The sequence below is a fragment of the Pempheris klunzingeri genome, chromosome 12 (genome assembly GCF_042242105.1).
Source record: "Pempheris klunzingeri isolate RE-2024b chromosome 12, fPemKlu1.hap1, whole genome shotgun sequence".
Classification (NCBI taxonomy): Eukaryota; Metazoa; Chordata; class Actinopteri; order Acropomatiformes; family Pempheridae; genus Pempheris; species Pempheris klunzingeri.
In genome coordinates, this window is record NC_092023.1 from 20,814,862 (window position 1) to 20,837,066 (window position 22,205).

General features: G+C 40.2%; 1 protein-coding gene across 5 annotated transcripts in view; it reads right to left on the reverse strand.

Moving 5' to 3' along the window:
* Positions 1-3,220: 3,220 nt before the first annotated feature.
* Positions 3,221-22,205, reverse strand: part of ltbp1 (latent transforming growth factor beta binding protein 1) — a 135,177-nt gene continuing 116,192 nt past the window's right edge. For all 5 annotated transcript variants that reach the window (XM_070840551.1, XM_070840550.1, XM_070840548.1 and 2 more), the window contains 9 exons: positions 17,273-17,410; positions 14,277-14,438; positions 11,792-11,881; positions 10,892-11,020; positions 8,917-9,057; positions 6,964-7,140; positions 5,989-6,150; positions 3,831-3,980; positions 3,221-3,744 (listed from right to left, as the gene is read on the reverse strand). In XM_070840551.1, coding sequence (XP_070696652.1) covers positions 3,572-3,744; positions 3,831-3,980; positions 5,989-6,150; positions 6,964-7,140; positions 8,917-9,057; positions 10,892-11,020; positions 11,792-11,881; positions 14,277-14,438; positions 17,273-17,410 — 1,322 coding nt within the window. In that variant the 3' untranslated portion in view covers positions 3,221-3,571. The remainder of the gene's footprint in view (positions 3,745-3,830; positions 3,981-5,988; positions 6,151-6,963; positions 7,141-8,916; positions 9,058-10,891; positions 11,021-11,791; positions 11,882-14,276; positions 14,439-17,272; positions 17,411-22,205) is intronic.

Below are 22,205 nucleotides of genomic sequence, written 5' to 3' on the forward strand. Positions count from 1 at the left end.
TGCCTCCATCTGTTAGTATGCTCGTATTATTGTATTGGTTGGTTTGAATCTGGATTTTTGGTTCATTGATTGAAGCAGTGGTAGCAAAGCAAACTCCCATTTTTGGCATCGTAAAATTACTGTTTTTGTAGCAAACTAAGCTCGAGAACTGATTCAGTTCCCTGTTGAAAAGGGCCATCTGAAAGCCGTGAAAATATTCTTAGTATAGTGTACGACACAGTGCTAGGACCCCTGCCTGCTCCTCCAAACAGGGGGCATGCCAACTGCCATCTACTGTAGGTAAGACACAGAGTACCTCATATAACCACATTTCGAATAATCCGAACTATCCCTTTACGTTTGAATCAGTATTAGTGAAGACACAAACTTCAGACTAATTGAAGCTAACTGGAAGTTATGAAGGATGGATTGAAAACAGAGTCTTAAAACTTTGTAATGATGAACTTCACCACATTTTGTTTGAAGGTATGACTGCGTGAACAACAGGAAAAGTATTTGCCAATGCTTCATGTTTCAAACTGTAAAAACTGACAGGTCAGCCGATGTAAATATCACAATTTGTGGTTTATTACCAAGGGGTTTAATGTACACTGTAATATGAATTCATAGAAAAAGCTATTTATTCATGTACAAATTACAAATACATCAGCTGTTGTCTCCACTCTTTTGCTTAAATGTACACAAGTCTTCTCTCCCATCGCTGTCCCATAGCAGCTTTGCAGCCTGGCAAGACTTTGCAGTGAAACGCAGATTAGAGAAGTATGAAAAATAAAAAATTATTTCAGTTATCTTAACATACAGAAGGGGACAAAGAAGGGAAGGAATACTGAGGAACAAAAAAGTCTTTCAGGGCTTTGTAAGAAACATGGAACTTGGCATTGTCTTATGTTCCAGACAACAAGTAACTATTCTGTATGATTGAATTATACCATTCTTACAAAACAAAGACAAAATCCCATTATTCCAAAGACTTTACATTAGCAACTTTCTTTAATACCCCACACTGTGCATATTAATGCTGTGGTGAAGAAACAAGCTTTTCTTTATGGCAGACAGGGGGATGGCGATGGAGGAAGAGAGGGAGCAGACAGCTGGCCTCATCACAAAATTAAATATCCACAATCAGTCTGACTGGGTAGAAAATAACAACTAGATCCCCCAGCACAAGTCCATAGGGTTTGTCGATACGTTAAATGAGCAAAACGGCCTCTTATAACACACATAAAACTCCACTTAAAAACAAAATAAGAAACAAACTTAGAAAAGCAACAGACAAAACATATATTTTATACAATTCTGTGTTTCTATCCCCCACATAGGCACCACATAATAGATTAAGTTGAATCTTCATCTCAAGTAAATTACTGTTTGTTTCATTTAGTGTTTATCTTATACAGTGCAGAATATATGGGCTTTGATTAAGTAAGTGTGTGTTTTTTATGTGTGTGTGCTTGTATTTCTATACTTTTAAGGACCAGATGTCGGTTGGTCAGTAATCACTTATTGTTAAGCCCCTCCCTAAAGGGGCCATTGTCCAATCCTATGTTAGCAACTGTGACAAGGTGCAAGGCCTGTGAAGCTGTCATTAACCTTGCTGAGACCACAGTTTGTTTTACCATTGAAGTTTTCAGAGCAAAAAATAAGGCAGCGGTGTGCATATGGAAACTGTAGGTCCCACAGTAGATTTCCTCAAAGGTGAGGTTTTCCCTCTATTTTAATGCCCTCTTCATTGATAATACTGCGCCAACAAACTATATTGTGAATGTAGCTCTCAGATGCATACTGTAGTCCTTCCTGTTTACTTCTCTTTGATATTTCAGAACTATTATTCCAGACATTTGGTGTAGACATTCATGTTCCGCAGAAGATGAATTCTAATGACTTTAGTGGTCATCTCTGGACTTTTACTCTAGTGCTAGCAATAGGCTAATGTGGTCTTCAGTGATATGTCTCTACAACTGTTGGGTGAATTGCCTTGAAATTTGGTGCAGACATTCATGTTCCCCAGAGGATGAACTGTAATCACTCTGTACTGACTTTTTGATGTTGCTTCGTCATCAGGGCAAAAGTATGATCTGCACACTTTGGTTCTGTACTAGATACCTGCAAAACTAATGCTAACCATGCTAACACATGGTCTGTATTTCTTTATTAATGTACACAGAAAGAATACGGTGAATACAAGAGCTGCTAAACACCAGCATGTGACCGTAGATTTATTGCTATGCTATTGGCTTTGTCCTAAATCCCTCCCTACATGTACCTGGTGCCATTTTATGCAAGAGGCTAAATATTTTCAAGGTAATGACCTTGAAAAGCTTTTTTCAAAATAGTTCCAATGATTGTAATAAAATGATTTAATGCAGCAGCACCACTCAGTCTTGTTTGCCAATCTATGTCAGTGGCCAAACTCAGTACTGCAACAAAAAGAACCCTGCTGCTCAAAAAGCTTTTTCTCCATTGACCAACATTATAGAAGAGACATCTGTAAAACTGTTGACAAACCACCTAAAATTACAAGTACGGTCAATTATTAGTCTTTCTTATCCATTTTTTAATTCACGACAGTTTTATAAATGTAAAAATGTCTTACTGGGAATCCACATAGGAAGCGAGAAGTGAGCGAGAAGTGAGATGTGTCGTTAATGCCACACTAACTAAGTTTTGTGTAAGACTCACAGCTCGTCTCACAGACAGCAGTGTGGATTGATTAATTGGACTCATTTGCGTTTCTGTGAGGCGCACAAGTGATGGACACCAAAAACACCTCTAAAAAGGCTTCCTATGAGGATTGCCCACTAGAGCCAACAAAAACAACTTCCTTGCATGGAAGATTTTTGGGTTAATGCTTCAGCTAGGCTAATTGCTTCCATGCGCTACCTCGGTAAAAAGAGCACAGACATTAAATACTACGTCTAACTTTTGGTAACTAAGTGTATCCCAAAATGCTGAACTATTCCTTTAACCAAAGAAACCAGAAAAAAAGTTAAACTCTTTATTTTTTACTAAATTAGGCATTAACAGTAGGTGTACGTCATGATATTTATTTAAAAACATCCATATTGGAAAAGCACTAAAATGAAAAAAATATGACAACTATAATACAACAGAAGTTCTGTAAAAATCCACAGTGTTGTAGGCATGAAGTGAGTGAAATACTGACACTGGTAAACAGAAGATTTGGATTTGGATTAGCTTTTAAATTATGGAGTAATATTAGAATAAGAATTAGGCTATTATTCAAAAGCAAAGTTTAAGCTTTAGGTTCTGGAGGTTCAATTAAGATTTTATGCAAAGATTCTCAACAGATCTAGAACAGTTTACAGGTACACCCCCTGGTTTTGCTATATGACCCCCAAATCTCCAATTTTCTTCCAGTATGCTGCTGATGATCAGCTGTGAGGTGTTTTGGGATTTGGAAGAGCTCCTGGACACTTGAACCAAACCAGGAAGTTTAGCTTTAAGGTGAATGTGACTGAATTTGGTCAGTGGATGTCCTCACAAGTATAATAATACAAGCTTGTGCGTGTGGTTTTAGTGTCTCGTGTCAACCCCTAGTGTCCCTCCATGCTCACTGTGTGTGTGGTAGTGTTTGGCGTGTTGCTGCGTCCACACAGTAGTTGGGTTTGTCAGAGGCAGTGAAGCCCGGCAGACACACACACTGATAGGAGCCCACTGTGTTAATGCACTTTGCATTTTTACACAACGACATCCGATTGTTGAGTTCTGAACACTCGTTCACATCTGTGGACAGAGCAGAAAAGAAATGACATCAAAACATGACAGATGTTGTCAAGTTCTGTTTGTATTAGTTGTAGCTGCTCTCTTACCGATGCAGGCCATGCGGGACAGGTCCAGGGTGTATCCATCAAAGCAGTCACAAGTATAACCCTCCTGAACCCTGACACAGCGCCCGTTCTCACAGCCGTTCAGTATTCCACACTCCTCTGCCTGCAAACCTTCAAACGCCCTGCGTGGATCTGCAGCACAAACACACAAGTTGGATCATTCTGAAATCAACAGGTCAACAGTATGATTTAAAAACTTCTCCTGGAGAAGAGTCACAGCCATGACCACACTCTACCATGACGCATTTTGGATTTGGCAATATTTGAGAGTGCTTTCTAGTAGAAGAGGACCTGTTCAGATAAGGCAGATCCAGATCCAACACTATTCATCGTGAATGATAAGTTGTCTTCATAGAAAAAAAACGTACTCCTTTTACCTCCAGAGCCTGGCTAGTAACCCAGTGACAGTCTGCACATCCATGGGTCCAGTACAAATACATAATTCAGCTCACTCTTCATAGTGGCTCTTTGTCAAAGTGAATATAGGCTATAAAACTGAGGAGTTTAAGACCAGAGCTAAATAACTGACTCCTTGTCGACATGATACTTCCATGCTCACATTGGGGGAACTGTTGGAGCATGATTATCCCCAACATAAAAATAAGCTGGGAATAATTATACCAGACAAAATCCATTTAGCTTAATACACAAGCTACCCTGCAGAAAAAGTATATAAGGTAGTTCATAGTAGCTCCACCTTTAGCAGCTTCAGCTATTAGTTATTACCCAGTAATGTGATAGACATCATTCTCTGCATAATGACTACTTTTACTTTGAGTGCTTAGTATATTTTGATCTACTTATTAAAAAACTATAAATAAATGTTTCTATACTGTGCCACTGCTACCTTTACTTAAGTACTAGATCTGATTCCTTCATCCTCCGGTGGGGCCCACAATGTCACACTTTGAAACCCGCCTCCCCATAGATGTCTATTTTGGGGAGGGGTTTGTAAATTGAGTTATCTTTTGCAATAGCAGATGGAAAGTGTGAAAGACCAGTGGAAAAAAAACATCTTTCCCATCAAGGCCAACACAAAGACTGGGAGGAGGATCAGCACAAAACAGGGTGCATGTCTCGTCTGGCTTTGATCCCAAGAAAAACAAAAAGTAAGAATACCACTGCTGCCATCTGCTTTTGTGGGGGAAAAAAACCAGCTGAGGACTACTGCAGGATCAGCAGACCCTTGGACCATCATCGCCTCCGATTCTTACATGTTGTACGTTTTACTGTCACAAGATGGCAGCAAAGCAATGTCACATAAGAACCAATGTTCTGTGTTCAGTGTCTGAGCCTGTTTATTTCTGGTATGATCAAAAATAAAAAGCTCTGAAGCAGCAGTGCAGCACACATGTTGCTTCACTTACAGCAGTTTGTAGATCTCATAACTGCAGATGCCCAGTATATTACACACTCAATACACACTATAATACACACTCACAGACACACAGTTCATTAGGTACACTGAGCTAAAACAAATGCACTAACACAATAATCCTGCCTGTTCATGCTCTGTTCTCTGGCACTGTTTTAGAGAGGTATGGATTTAACATTAGAGTCCTTTTGGAGGCTGCACTTTGTCTTGCAGTTTATATATGTATCGATGAAAGTAGATTTACCTTTTCTTTAAACTCTTCCCAGAGCGCACAACTTGTCATCTGTGGTTCAAGTAACTATCAACTATCTAAAAGCCTATAACACCTAAACTGACAATTAACTTCAAAACAGATTTACCATTGGAAGGTTAACATTTTACTCAAGTATTCTATCAAAACTGTGTCCATTTAGGATGATAAAGTGACCTGGTACTGAGAATCATGTTTATCATTAAGAATAATGAAGTACTTCATCACTTCCTCTTGACTGTATATCAGTCTGGAGCAAGAAAAGTGTATTTGTTCAACCAGTGTCTTTTTTCAATTGTTTTTGAGTGCCTCTACTTTTGAATTTCTTAAGTTTTCTGAAAGGTGCTGGTGTCGTCACCAATGCCTTAGACCTTAGACCCAATGTTTGCCTTTTTTCTTTTTCCTCCTCCATCATTTTGTCTTTGTTTGAAGATCTGATTGAAGAATAAAAGCATCCTGTGTTTCAGTGCCGTTCCTCTGTTAATAGGAAGAATGTACAAAATACATATACTCACGCTCCTCGTTGTCGTAAAACGGCAGGGAAGCCTGCTGCTCAGGTGATGGTGAATAGTCTGAGCCCAGTTCGTATTCATGGACTGGGGCAGCAACAAGGGCGTCACGACCGTATGGCCGCCGCCCGTCACCCAGCCGAAGGTTACACATGGACACATAGTCCTCTGAGAAAGAGACAGAGAGAAGACAGAGGTCATTAATGAGAAAGGTCTGCCCAGTGCTGTTCCAATAATAATAATAATAATAATAATAATGAAAAATAGGTCTTAGAACCCACAGTTGACTAATCATTGACTAATCATTGGTTCCACAGACTAGGGTATGTATTGTATTTCACTGCAGGGGTAAATGCAATGGTGACAGTGGACAATGTCCAATATTAAAATGTAATCAATTAATAAGGTTGGTTAGTACGATGTATGTTAAAACTTTGTTACTATTATAAGCTTGTCATGTATCATGTTTGAACAAATGGCATTGCATTATTTCCTTTGCAGTGTGCAAATAAACAGACAAAAACTGCAATAATTGCGTGCAAATGGTTACTATGGCTAAACAAAGAAAAGATCCAAAACTGACGCTACAAAAAGAAGTGCAGAGTGACTGAAGTCACACAGCAGCAACACTGTTTGGATGAATGAAGCCCAAAAACACACCTGCAATTACCACTTATGCCATCTGCCGTCCCACAGCTCACAGAGAGAAAAGTCAGTAGATTCAAAGCCAAACACAAACAAGAAATGACGGTTTTATGTTTACAGCAAATCATCTGTTTGCCTCACGTTCATCTCTGGGCTTACAATTAGAGTTTGCCCTTTTTAATGGAGGCCGCAAATACTCTACAGCTAGTTTGTGTTTAGAGTGAGTTCCTGTGCTGGCAAACACAGCTCTTACAATACAATGTGAGACACACAGATCTAGGTTATGGTGGATGTGATTCTCCCCAACATTACATGTGGAAGGTGTGCTGCGTGTACCCGTGTTTCTGGGCGGACACAGGGCACAGTCCATGCCCCACGCCTCGCCGTATAGACAGCAGCACTCTGTGTATGTGGTCTTCCTGTTGGGACCCAGCGGCCGTGTGCACGTCATGGTTTCTGTCACCGTCTGCCAGCAGATGCCCTGGTAGTCTATCTGCTCCACCTCATGTTGCTCTGCAGACACACACATACAACACACACCATTACTGTACAACAGTGTGATAAGCTTACTAACATTTCAATAACTAGCAACAGACACTGAATCAGTCCTCGTCCTCGGAGGCAGAATGAGTAGGATTTGTAAACGCAACAACAACAACGACACCAGGAGAACCCCCCACCCATGGGCCTCGGAAGGTGGGCAGATCCATACACTGCCACTCGCTAATAATTGAGAGGGATTATTTTTGTATATAGCTATTCACTGTTTTTATGGAAAAATTCTACTAATTCTACCTTTAGAATTAAGATTGTGATCCTAGAGTACAAAACAATATAACATGTTCTACAGACTGAGGTGTAACCAGAAGCTACAGCTTGTTGTGACATCACAAAGACACTGTGATGCACGCTGATGCACCATTCAGATCGCACATGTTTATTCAATTATTTTTAAACTGTGTTTAATTTACAGTGTGCTACATATTTTCATTTCCTAGCTACAGCTTCTCTATAAACTCACCCCTTCAAATCAAATAAATCATCTCTCACATCAGTCCACACCCTTTGTGTTTTACACATGCATATTACCCTTAAGTCATCACGGTCTGATCTCATTTTAAATAAGTCACGTTATGTGTTTTGATTTAGCGCTCCATTGCACTTTGTTTAGAGTTTTTATGGCTCTCTTTGGAAGTATGAAATGTATTTCCCCATAATACCACACTGTGAGTTATGCATAGCCTATAACAGTGTATATTTAAACTTCATTAAAGAAATAGCTCATTTAATAAAGTATTAGTATAGTCTTTGACAATTTTCTATTTATTATTTATTGATGTGTGGCTTCCAACATTATGCATCATCTCTTATCACTTTCTATCAACTTCAACAATATTTTAGTCATTATTTATCATTTTTAGTCTGTCGCTGGGCAGCAGCTTTTCCTGTGCTCCAGGTTTGCTTACTGAACGATTCATGGAGTCACATGCGCTAACATCAGAGAAGCTCGTATTACAACATAGAGGGAGTGTGGCCTGTGTCCTGTAAAAGATGTACTATATTTCCAGTAAGTTTATCAGAAAGTGTTGCCAACCATGGAAGAATTTTCCTTACTCAGAATCTGTATACAGCTTCCCCAGGTCACATTTAGGTCAAGGTATCCATTCAACGTGCATAGATTTCAGGACTACACAATTGTGGTACAAGCAGCATAACCATATTTGGCCATGGAGTCATTTTAGTACACCCAGCAGAGGATAAGACTGATCACGGAAGCAACCTTAACAATCGAGGTACATCAGACTTCACATAGTTCATATTTCATACTGTTGTCCCCCATGGAGCATCGATTGAAGCCTCTAGTCAGTTTTTTGTCATAGTATGAGTTAATCAGCTTCAACAATTTCTATCACTTAAACAAGCTCGAACAACATGGTTGGAGATGGCTGAATTTAGGCAGAAGGTAACAAATGGTTTACTGAAATCTAAAAAGTGACAACTTGTTAGTTCTTCTGGAAATGCACAGCCAAAGCATGAGAAGCTGCATGTACTTCAAGTGTTAGTGATTTCCAAGGAAGTTGTTTTTTGAGGTCAAACTTTTTCCTGAAATATTGCAAAGACTTGACAATACTTAATACATACTGTAATATAGTGATTACAAGAATTTACATTTCCTTTTTGTAAATTTAAGACTTTCTTGGAGGGAAATGTTGCCAATGCAGCCTCTCGCTGATTTTTTTAGCTTAAACTGTGCCTATGTGATATTAAAAAAAAAAAAGCCTTTCTTACCAGCCACCTCAGGAACAAAGATACAGCGGTTATTGCTGGGGTCCAACACCATGGGATGTGTACAGAAACACATGTACGAGCCATCTGTGTTCAGACACTGAGCACCAACACATACCGACTCATCCAGACACTCATTGATATCTACGGGAAAGAAATGCCAACAGAGACATTTAATGGAAAAAGTCAGAGGACTTCACTTCATCTGCATACATACACATATGGACCAATGCATTAACACACACACATACATACATACATACAGTTTTATATTGCTGAAAACAGCAGCAGCACACAGTGAACTATAGTGAGATTAGTGAAAAAGACAACAGTATTTGCTTTAACTTCTCATTATGAAATAATGCCACCAGGTTCAGTCTTTTGGGAAAATGAACCCTCTTCTATTCCCACACTTACATTTTAAGCCAGCATACACGAGAAGTCCCAAAGGTGCTCAGAAGAGTTGTAAGAAAGAGAAAATCTTGAGTCTTTCCATTTCAATAATTTGAATTTAAAATATTTCTAACCTTTGCAACCATTGTGTACAGTCTTCTTCAGACATTTAGCCATGTAGTGTGAAAGTATTTTGGAAATTCACAGAGGTGGCAACCAGAATCCTGTTTTTGAGGCTTTACAGCAAAATTATAACACTGCAATTCAGGGCAAGTTTTAAATGTGTTTAAATGTATCCTGGTTCAGACATCAGTCCTTTACAGTAGCTGCTGTGCTCTATATGCTACACTGACTGTTTGATGTGTTGTTAATGTAACAGATCAGCGCAGTGCTGACCTGGTTTTATCCTGGTCCACTTTAGTGATGCTTAAAGGAATAGTCTGGATTTTTTTTGAAGGGGGCTTGTATGAGGTACTTATCCATAGTCAATGTACTACCTACAGTAGATGATGGTGTTTAGCTATATTTAGAACATTTTTACTGCTTTACATTGCTGTCAGACAACCCTTTGGATCGGTAATTGAAGCCATTTTCTATTTTCTCTTCACCTGCTTAAAAGCCTCCAGACTCCATTAACAAAAACTGTGAGTTTACGTTGTTACCGCTGCCTCAATCAATAAACTAACAGGTTCAGATCTGAACCAACCATTCATTAACACCAAAGTCACACATTAGCACATTCAAACTAATTGATGAAGACAGTGGCAGAATAGCCACTCCCATTTTATGCAATGTAAAAATACTGCTCTTGTGAATGGAGTCAACTGGCTCAGTGAAGCCGTGAAAATATTCTAAATATAGCATATACTTACAGTGATGCTGATGTTTTACACAGTCCTTTTGTAGGTGGCTAAAATACGTTTTTCTGATGCCCCTGGCAGCAGTATATTTCTTAGCATCTGTGCCAGGTCTCCTGCCTGCTTCTCTAAACTGGGGGCGTGCTGATCACCATCTACTGTGGTTAATACACTGACTCTGGATAAGAACCTCACACAACCACACTTTACATAATTCCAACTGCCCCTGTAGTCTGCTGCAGGGAGAGCAGAACATTCATACGCAACATCTGATTTAACAGCACATTTCTCTAATACATTTCATTTCAGAAGCTTAAAGGTTCTTTCTGCTTCCCCAAAGTGTTTCTTCTGTCCTGCGAAGTTTATCACTACAGCTTTTAGTTTCATGCATCACTCTTCACCATCATTCTTAGTTATCTTATCCTACCATGCCTCTCACCAGCAACACTGTAGTGCTAGAACTGTCTGCCTTGTAGCTTGTGACGGTCTGAGGAGATGCAATGCATTTTGGGGCAGTTCAGTCTGTCCAATAAGCTCACGGCACACACTCAGACATTCTTACTGCTATAGTATACATCTGGGCATTTCTCGCATACACAAAATCCAAATACTATAAAGCTGAAACGCACTCCATACTCAATGTGATGTCATTCTTAGTTTGAATAATCCGTCAGTATGCCATTCTGAATACAGCCACTGCCTCTCTTTCTGCTGTGCATCACACTGACCTCTACACTCCAGTTTGACAGGGTCGTAGTCCTGTCCGGTCTTGCAGTAACACTCGAAGCTGCCCACCGTATCCAAACAGAAGCCTCCTTTACACACCTCCTGACCAAACAGTGTACATTCATCTGCATCTGCAAACAAGCACAGGGAAGGGAAGGGAACATCTTATCCTTGTATCATTCTCTCTGCATTGGAAATATGACATGAACTCTATTTCTTTGCTGAACTTTGGGAATTTTTGTGGTGAAATTTTGACGTGTATAAAATTCACATCAGAAATCAGGCCACAGCCTGATTAATACAGGATCTTTGAGGTTGATACTGATATTGATATTTGGGAGGTTAAAAAAAAAACAATAACATGTTGGATGATAGTAGTACTATAGTGAAGTAAAATCTTGATCTTTTTTTCTTTTCTTTTTTTTTAACTATTGTGATGGAGATACGTACTGAGCAGGACATTTCACAGTTTTGCCAATTACTCAGTGCTCTCTGTTGGAAAAACACTAGATATTACTTATTACTTACTGGCTGACATATGCACTGATACTGATAATACTGCCATAACCTAATATCAGCTGATAAACAGAACTGATCTAAAAGCTCTAATTCTTAATGTCCTGCACTTATACAATGGATAAAAGTGACTACCAAGCTACTACTACGGTTCTACATAGCAAAATCCTTTTAGCGAAGTAGATTCTATGATGCACAACAGGACAACTGAAACTGTGCAAAAAGACACGTGGAACACAGATGTGGTGCAAAGTAGGTGTAAAAACTCAAAGGAACTGCAGTTCACTACTAGCAGAATGCAGAACTTAGGCATTATAACATGAATGTTTGACTGATAAGTGTGTAAGAAGTGTAAGTCTGCACTTACCGTGATATCAGCGTCTTACCTTTGTAACTGTCAGCTGTGGTTACTCCATACAGCAAGTCTGCAGTGGGAATAAAACCTCTTCCAGATGGACACATCTGATTGAACTGGCCTGAAAGGGAACAGGCACAGAAGGCTGGAGGTTAAGTGTCCATCGCCCTGATTAACATGTACCTTGTTGTTTAATTAGTTTGCTTAATCAGCGGACACTCCAGAAAGTCACTGATGTTACTGCTCCTTCTCTCCAACTGGCATCCCAATTCTGACAATCCTGATTGGGGTACAGCATGCAAGACTAGTTACTCTTACCAAAGCAGTGGATACACAAAATTGTGCTTTTAGACTCTGATGGTTTTCTATGTTACTGATATACAGCCAAAGGTGCATTTGGTAAAGATATTGACTGTATATGTGTGTTATTGTCCAGATTGTGTTACTCCTCCTCCCCCAACTCAGTGATTCCCAACCAGGGGTACAAGTAGCCTTGCACTTCTGCAGTGACCAGGGGGTACATGGAAATATCATATCCTATATAGTGTAGCTCAACTAATCTGAAAAAACCTGACAAGTTGAAAAGAAATAACTATACTACACTATAGCTATATAACATAGCAATATATTGAATCATCTGTAACCTGAGAGAAGTCTAAACAGCTACATTTAATGTAGAAATGGTTTAGAAGTAACAAAACACAACGAATATATACTAGAGTAATGCTAGAGTAATGAGTAAATGGTTGACATGTCTGGTCTATGTCACTATTGTAATACAAATGCAAACTTAATCAAACCAACCTAAACAATGACAGCAGCAGAGGCAGACAGGAAACTGTAGAAGAGGGATAGGGGTATGACATGCAACAAAGGTTGCCAGCAAATGATTGATTCCATCAGCATTTAAGCAAATCCATCCATCCATTATCTACACCGCTTATCCGTCAGGGTCGCGGGGGAGCTGGAGCCAATCCCAGCTGACTGGGCGAGAAGGGGGGTCAACCTGGACTGGTCACCACAGGGCCAACACACAGAGACAGACAAAGCACTCACACTCACTCTCACTCTCACACCTACAGGCAATTTAGAGTCACTAATTAACCTGCATGTCTTTGGACTGTGGGAGGAATTAGGTGCATTAGCCAACTATAGACCTTTATCCAACCTTCCCTTTCTGTCCAAGATCCCGGAGAAAGTAGCAGCCAACCAGCTGTGTAACTTTCTAAATTCTAATAGTCTATTTGAGGACTTTCAGTCAGGTTTTAGATGAACCATAGCACAGAGACACTGGTGAAGGTTACAAACGACCTCCTTATGGCATCAGACAGAGGACTTCTCTCTGTACTGGTCTTGTTAGATCTGAGTGCTGTTACCTCCCACATAAACAGATTTCCAGAACTGCCTTTTTCCATCTATGTAATATTGCTAAAATCAGGTCCATCCTGTCTATGAATGATGCAGAAAAATTTGTCCATAAATTTGTCACTTCTAGGTTGGACTATTGTAACTCCTTATTATCAGGCTGCCCCAATAAGTCCTTAAAGACTCTCCATCTGGTTCAGAACGCTGCTGCTCGTGTACTGACAAGAACTAAGAGAAGAGACCATATTTCTCCTGTACTGGCTTCTCTTCATTGGCTTCCAGTAAAATCTAGAATAGAGTTTAAAATCCTTCTCCTCACCTACAAGGCTCTTAATGGTCAAGCTCCATCATATCTTAAAGAACTCATAGTACCGTACTACCCCACTAGAGCACTGTGCTCCCAGAATGCAGGCCTACTGGTGGTTCCTAAAGTCCTCTAAAGTAGTGATGGAGCCAGAGCTTTCAACTATCAGGCTCCTCTCCTGTGGAACCTCCTTCCAGTTTGGCTTTAATGTCTGTTACTAACTTGGTATCTTCTCTGGAGCCTTTCTGTGCTTTTCTCATCTCTCACGTTATGATATGTGGATCCTGGTCCTGGTTCTCCTGCTGTGGTTCTCTGGCTTCATGAATCACTGCTGCGGATCGTGATGTTATTATTATTCAGATATTAACTATTGTCATGTTTTTCACTGTTACCATATTGCTAATTATTAGTCATATTACTATTGTCAGTACTATAGTTGCTGCTATTTTGGTTGTTGTGCAGTTTTTCCTGCCACTGTGTCCTAATATAATATCTGATGCTGCTCATATGGGGATTCTTGAATCCTTCATTTTGAATTCCTGAATCGTTGGGTCTCTCTCGTTTGGTCTAGACCTGCTCTTTATTGGCGCCATATAAAAATAGATGGATGGACGGACGGATGGAATCAAACTGCCAACATCGCAGTTATGTGTTATGTCGTGTCACCATCTGGCTTTCAGTGTATGAAAAAATATATTGTAACAATTGTACATGAAATATTAAATTGTGTTGTTACATCATTTATGAAATACATCATGTTTGTGATAAATTCAAAAGAACACATTTCTTCACCTGACAGGGCTGTGGGGGGTCTTAAAGAAGAGGTTGGAACCACGCTCTAACTCACCAGTGCCATTGACAGGACATGGATGCACCTCACAGTTGTCTCCCCAGCCAGCCCCCACCGTGCAGCAGCACTCCTGCAGGGTGACATGGCTGGTGAGAACACTCTCACACAGGTTCTCATCGTTCAGATGATAGTAGCACTCCTTTCGCTCCACTGACGGCACTGCAAGATGAATGAAGGAGGAAAGGGAGGGAAGAATGAACACAATGAGCAATGATGGTACAAGGATCACTTGGAAAATAAAACTTGTTTAGCTCTGGGGTGGTCACACAAATCAAATCAGTGTGTGGATGTCATGTGCAAGATCTGACCTCCTGAAAACCTTAAAGGGATAATTCGGATTTTTTTGCAGTATGCATGAATGAGGTATTTATCCACAGTCAGTGTATTAGCTACAGTAGATGGAGGTCAGCACACCCCAGTTTGGAGAGGCAGGCAGGTTTGTCGGCACAGACGCGAACCAACATACTGCTATGGACAGGGCAGGCCCACCTAAAAAACTCAAGATCAATTTAAGTGCAATCACTATAAGAATATTTTCACTAATTTACACTGCCATGAATCAGCCCTTTCCAACAAGGAACTGAACACATTCTCTCTCTCTTAGCTCTCTTCAAAGCCACCAGACTCCATTGACAAAAAGTGTAGTTATACCTTACAGTGATTTTACCTTGCTGCCTCAAACTAAACTTTTGCAGCAGTAGTCGACCACAAGATTTCTGCAAGATAAAATTAAGTTTTTTGTGAATGGAGTCTGGGGCAAAGGCAAAGAGAACAGCTTCAGTTACCCATCAAAGGGCTTTCCCTTGGTAACAGCGGTACATTACTTAGCAGTACACTACCTGTTCTTCCAAATTGTGGGTGTGCTGAAATCAGTCTACTGTAGGTTCATACAAGCCCACTTCAAATAATCTTAACTGTCCCTTTAATTACCAATGGTCCAACCAGCAATGGCTTCTAGTCAGTCGTTTCTATATAAAGTTTTTCAGGCCCTCTATAATCTAAAGGTCACATCTGTGTCTGTTCCTTGTGCACTGCTGCCACAGAAAAATAAGCCAAACTTTTTACAATTGCATTTCATACAATAGGAATGTTTCATGTACCAAGGGAGCCAATTAATTTCTCAGCAGATTTTTTTCTCAACTGGTTCAGAGAAAGGTTAAGTGACAAGCTCTCTGTGTGGGCAAATTGGAGGATTTTTTCTGAACTGAGGTCAAGCTCCAGTCCTGTCAGGTCCACTCATTTCATCTTTAATTATAACAGAAGGTCCTCAAATTTGGATGATATAGGTTCAAGTAGTTCAACCTGTATTGGTAACAGGTTAAAACTCTGTTAACTTGCTGGTCTTCTTTAACAATAACAAGGAACTGAATTGCATCTCTGTCCCTCTCTATTCTATACACTATCCACTCACACTATGCTCCTGCTCGTTTTCTTATTTTTTCTTACTTTTAACTATCTTTTTATAATTATTTGTTCTACTTTTTTGCTTGTAATATGCTTTTAAGACGGTCCTTCTCCAATACATGCTGGTGGAGAGAGCTCTTGTCATCTTTTTGCTGTGAAAGTACTACTTTAACTCTGCCGGGTGGCCTTTGGTAGCCGTTGGTAGCTGTTTTGGCTACAGGAGTGATCAGCTGATCGCTCTGAAATCTGCTGGCATCTTGACCACGAGATCTTCACAAATTCCAGAAGAATTGTGGAGGAAAACACATCGAGATTGCAGAGGAAAGAAGAACCAGCGGAGGAGAGAAACCAGAGGGAGTCAACGGAGGCGTATGGAGGAAAAGAAATATAAACCCTGTCTCTCCATCGTTACTATGGGCAACGTGAGATCGCTGGTAAACAAGATGGAGGAGCTAACAGCGTTAGCCAGGAGTCAGATGGAGTACCGGGAATGTAGTCTAGTGTGCTTTATGGAGACATGGCTGCATCAGGACATTCCCGATGACAATGTTTCCATCGGTGGCTTCCAAACTGTTCGAGCCGACCAGGAAAGGAGGGGGGCTTGCCGTTCTGGTGAACAACAGGTGGTGCAGTCCTGCTCATATTACTATCAAGGAGCGCATCTGCAGCCCGGACATTGAACTGTTTGCTGTTGGTCTTCGTCCACGTTGCCTGCCACGGGAGTTTTCACATGTTGTCATGGTGACTGTTTACATTCCTCCCTCTGCCACCTTCGGCGTGTGACGTCATCCACTCCGCCATAGCCCGGGTACAGACTCTACACCTGAGTGCACTCACTGCTATCTCTGTCTTCAACCATGTCACCATGGCAAAGGCACTGCCCAACTTCATCCAGTACGTGAACTGTTCCACGAGAGAGGAGAGGACCCTGGACTCACCTGATTATTATTATTATTATTATTATTATTATTATTATTATTATTATTATTATTATCATTATTATATTTATTATTATATAATACAGCTCCTCACTCAGAGTGTACATGTTGTTATATATTATTGTTGGTAGTAGTGGTATTATTTGTATCATTATTATTTCTATTATTATATAATACACCTCACTCTGAGTGTACATGTTGTTATATATTATTGTTAGTAGTAGTGGTATTATTTGTATTATTATTATTATTATATAATACAGCTCCTCACTCTGAGTGTACATGTTGTTATATGTTATTGTTGGTGGTAGTAGTATTATTAGTATTATATAATACATCTCACTCTGAATGTACATGTTGTTATATATTATTATAAGTAGTAGTGGTATTATTTGTATCATTATTATTATTATCATTATCATTATTATTACTTTCGTGTTTGAAGTTTATTCTTATTCTTTTGGAGCGGTGTGTAACAAAAAGCAATTTCCCCCTGGGGATTATTAAAGTAATTCTGATTCTGATTCTGATTCTGATTCTGATTCTGATTCTGATTCTGATCCTTGCATGGAGAAATGACGTCAGCCCAGTTGTGCACCCTGATGTCTGCTGGTTGTTTGTTCATTTGTACAGGAGCTGAAGGGGGGTCACCTGTGGGAATGGGTTCACACTTGGCGATCATGACGTTATACTCCTGGCCGCTCGGACACATGCAGAGGAAGGAGCCATCAACGTTCACACACTGGGCTTCGCCACACACACTGCTCAGCAGCTCACACTCATTCACATCTGTGGACAAGAACAGAAGACCACATCGATAAATGTTATTTTGAAATGGCCTCGTCCGTAGCCTGTTAAACATCAAGAAATAACATGACTTTGCATCATCAAGTGTACAAACAAGGCTTGAGGTGGTTCAGCAGCCGAAAGCAAAAAGGTCAGCAGCCGAAGTTTAGTGGAAGAGTGGAAGAGCCCCCAGACTGTGAAACACAACTGACACCAGACAGGTACATCATTAGCAACTTTTAAATCCCTTAAAACTTTCTTTAATAGGAAGGTTTGTTAATTCTTCAATATAAGTTTCTGGGTTTTATCATGTTACTCCTGCTGCCTTGTTATATCTTTAACTTTATTTTTTCTCCTATTTATGATCCCTGTGATGTTTTTATTTGTTTTTGCTGTTTTACATCTGTATTGTTTTTCATCTATGCTTGCATTATGTTTTTCTTTCTGTGAGTTAACACCAAGTAGACACCAAGTTATTGGTGTCTACATAAAGTTATTGGAAACTGGGTCTAACAGTGTCTACTCATGGCCTGAGGAGAAAGCTCCACTGCTAAAACTGAAGCATACCTCAGATCTGGAATGGCTGTAGCAGTCGGTGAATCAGTCTGTACTGCTCTAGAAATGATGAGGGGATTCTTCCAGTAGCTGTGTTACACTGTAATAAAACTGCCTCTGTCAGCCACCTGAGGGCAGCAGGACAGATATGTTGACAAATGTGCAGCCTCTGATGAGAAGTGCTGCCCCAGAGCGCAGTGCCGATCCACATGACTGTCCACTGTGTGATGTGACGAAATCACAGGAGCATGAGGCTGCTCTCACTTCTGCCCACATTAGACCGGTTATATCTCAGAATTCTCTAATTGTGTGGGAGATGTCAGAATAAAGGGGCTCATTATTTCTGTGCGTCATTGCCTCTTTTCCAACTTTTCTGGTGTTTTATGTTTTATTAGTGACATTATTTATAATGTACTGCAAAGAAAATACATCTACTGTATCACACCCATTATGATAAGTTACAATAAACGACAATATGATAATAATGATGATATAAAAGAGTGTTGGACTTGTCGACTCATATAAACAACTGTAGTTGTTCGGATTATTAATTTCTATTCATTTTTCATATTAATTCTACTGTAAAAGCCACCCTCTGGCTCTGGCTGCAGATTTACAGCGTGCAGCATTCAGACAGAGAGAAAACTTTTTGGAAAACTACATTTTGATAATTGACAAATTGTTTAGCTGCAATAAAATACACATATTGATAGACAACACGTGCCAGATCATTGTTCAAAAAATCTCCCAGTGTTAACAAAACAAGAGGGAAGACCCCTGAAGAGATGGCAAAATCCATTAAGTTTGGCTTTAGAAGCAAAGGAGGGGGGTTCTGGCCTGATGTCTTGAGATGAATTGTAGCTGAACACCACGTGTACACAGACATGGGATCACAGAATCATCTATCGTCTGACCTGAGTACATGAAAAGAATTAAAAAGAACAGCAAGGACAAAAAACTATGATAGCTGTGTTCCATCTTGGAAACAGTGCAGACGGAAATATAGAGGAACACTACTGAACTGTCAGCTGCTGAGAGTCCAAAGCCAACGGAGCCGCGTGTGCTTGTTCAGAAATGGCTTGCTTATTGTTGGTTATGCTGCGTTCAGTCACACCTGAGTGAGCCATCCCGTTACTGTTGCCTTTGATTTGAACCACCACAAATAATTTCAACATCGCTTCTTCTGGACCGATCAATAAATATCATTTCTCCAATGGCACTTCAGAATGGAGCAAAACCACTGTAGTAAAACTGCTGCTATCCTTCTTCCAGGGGAGTAGGCAGAAGTCTCTGTAGAAGTGACATATTCAACTAGTTTGGTTGGGAGGATGGAATACTTTATAATACCTGCCACCATCTTGACTGGGGATTGGGCCAACTGTAAAAGGTAGGAACAGAACTTCACCCTCTTTGGATCAGAAACCAAGAACAAATAAATCAAGTAGAAATAAAAGTACTCAAAAATGACTGCTCTTAAAAAACCTAATCAATCAATCGATCAATCAATCTTTATTTATATGGCGCCAATTCACAATAGCGTTATGTCAAGACGCTTTACATAAAGAGCAGGTCTAGACCAAACTCTTTAATTAGAGAGAGAGAGACCCAACGATTCAGGAATTCAACAGCAACAGTGGCAGGAAGAACTCTCCTTTAACGTTTAGAGAGAGAGAGAGACAACAGCAACCAACGTACTAGCAGTGACTATAGCACTAGCAACAGAAGTGTGACTAAAAGATTAGCAGTATAGTATTATTGAAACGCACTAACAGCAGGTAGTCTAAGGTAGTCAGTAATTTATTACATGAGTAGGCCTCACTTACTGAAGCCTCAAATGAGAGGCCAGGAAGCAGTCTGCATATGTGCATGTGTGTGTGTGTGTGTGTGTGTGTGTGTGCGCATAGAGTGACCGTAGTTGAAGGCATAGGGGAGATGTTTGTCTTCCTATAGGGTAGAAGTAGATTCCTACTTCACTTTTCCAGCACTTGCCAGCAAAAGAGCACACAGGAGCTTTACCTTGTTGTTGGGAAGCTGCAGCCTTTATTCTTACCAAACTGTACATTTACCCCTTAACTGTTCCACTGCTCCGCTGGCACTGACTGTCACTCTATGCCACTCACGCCCTCCCCTCACTCCACTACTTCTAAAGGGCAAGTATGAAGAAGTAAAGTTTATTTCTAAAATGACTCAAATACATGAGTAAATGTAATGCATATTACTACCCACCACTACCACCCCACAACTGTCAAACCTTTGGAGGCCAACTAAATGTTGGGTTGCTTTGGGAAAATTAGATAGAAGAAGAAGAGAGATAGGATGGAGGTGAAGAAGAATTGCAGAGGAAAGAAGGAAGGAAGACAGAGAGATGACATGCATTCTGAATGGTTAGTGGTACACCACCACTGTTGGTTTTCAAGGATTGTGTGTGTGTATAAGTGAGTCCATCTGTGCTAGCCACAGTACAGTGATGGTTTGGCAGTGGAGAGGAGGCAGCTGGCTGGACTGAACTTGGGTGGGACCCAGCAGCACTGCCAAGGGACAGATGGGAAGTGTGTGTAATTGTGTATAAAGCACATGCTGTATTGAAGTATGTGAATAAGAATGTGCTGGTAGCTCCGTATTTTATGTGTCTATGTGTGTTTTGGTGGGCTTGGTCACTGAGAGAGTGTGTTTGGGGAAGTTTTCTATCAGGGTTCAGCAGGGGGAAGTCTGCTCTGACAGTCCTTCCTGCTGGAGGAAATTAGACAAAATGGGAGCTGCAGGGGCCCAGTTAGTCTGTGGAAACCACCAGCACCCATCAGTTTAGACTCATTCCAAACCAAACGTGAGGAAAACCGCTGATTTTTAACATTAATTCCATGTATTCCTCATTGGAATGGTGTGTCCGCAATAGCTGGCGATGTGGCTTTCAAAGATTATCTGAGAGAAACAACTAAGGCCAAAGGTAATATGAGGGGTAAAACCCAGAACTCTACAATAGTGGTTGGGGTCTTGATTTGCCTAAGCTAAAGAGAAAACCAGGCCTTGTGGTATCAAATATTGAGATATCACATAATGTAAATATAATGTATTGATTAAGTGTTGATTAAGATGTAGTATGAATTGATAAAGATTGGTAACACGATGGTTTAGTATAACAGGAGGGTTGATCAGATAACAAAGGTGATGGAACATGTAAACAATCAAAATGAGTGTGAAGCAATGTAACCAGAATGTAACCAAATATTACATTTTATACTCTGTTTTAAATACATAACCCAATAACCTAATGCTGTAAATTGGAGCGAATACTTAGCTTTTAAAAAATGTATCAAGGAAGAATTGGAACCTAATTGTGTCAACAGGAGGTGCTGTAGGATAAATAAAAATAATAACTGCCCAGTGGAAATTCTCCGGGGTATGTCAAAGTGATCAGGTCAAATTAAGGCCTGAGGGGCAAACTCCTTGTAAAGTGTGGTATATTCTAATTGCCTGGGTGCAGATGCAAGGGGACAGGCAGATGAGATCATTCTGCTGATTTTGGGCTATAGAAGAAGTGAACCTTCCATTGTGTGTCAGAACTGTCAGGATTTTATCTTGTTCAGGTCTCAGGCTTGTTGTCGACAATAAACCTCTACTGCGCTGAACTCGTCTCCCAGTTCCTATTTGGAAGACTGACTCTTTGGTTTTTGACACTTTGAAAAACTTAGAACCTGGAAGGAGAAGATTGACACTTAGTCTCTGGCCCAATTTGGGGGTTTTCCTCCCACAACACCTTTATGTGAGACATGTGTTATTAAACAAAAAAGTCCAAATTGTCCAAATTGAAGAAAATGTAAAATGTTCACTTGTGTTCAAAAGTTGCAGTTAAAATGTTTGAAACAATTTCAGTTTCATTTCATGCTGGTTACTGGTAACGCTGAACTTTTTCAAAGCAATGCTTGGCAGTTAACCACAAATGATGACGATAATGATGATGATAAATGGTAAATGGTCTGTATTTGTATAGCGCCTTTCTAGTTATTTCAACTACTCAAAGCGCTTTACATGACATCCTCATTCACCCAATCACACATCATTCATACAGGAGGGATCTAATTTGGAGGAGACTATTCTTTCATACTCATTCACACACCGAAGCCATGCTTCAGGAGCAAGTTGGGGTTCAGTGTCTTGCCCAAGGACACTTCGACATGTTGACCCATAGGAGCTGGGGATCGAACCCCCGACCTTCTGATTGAGGGACGACCCACTCTACCACTGA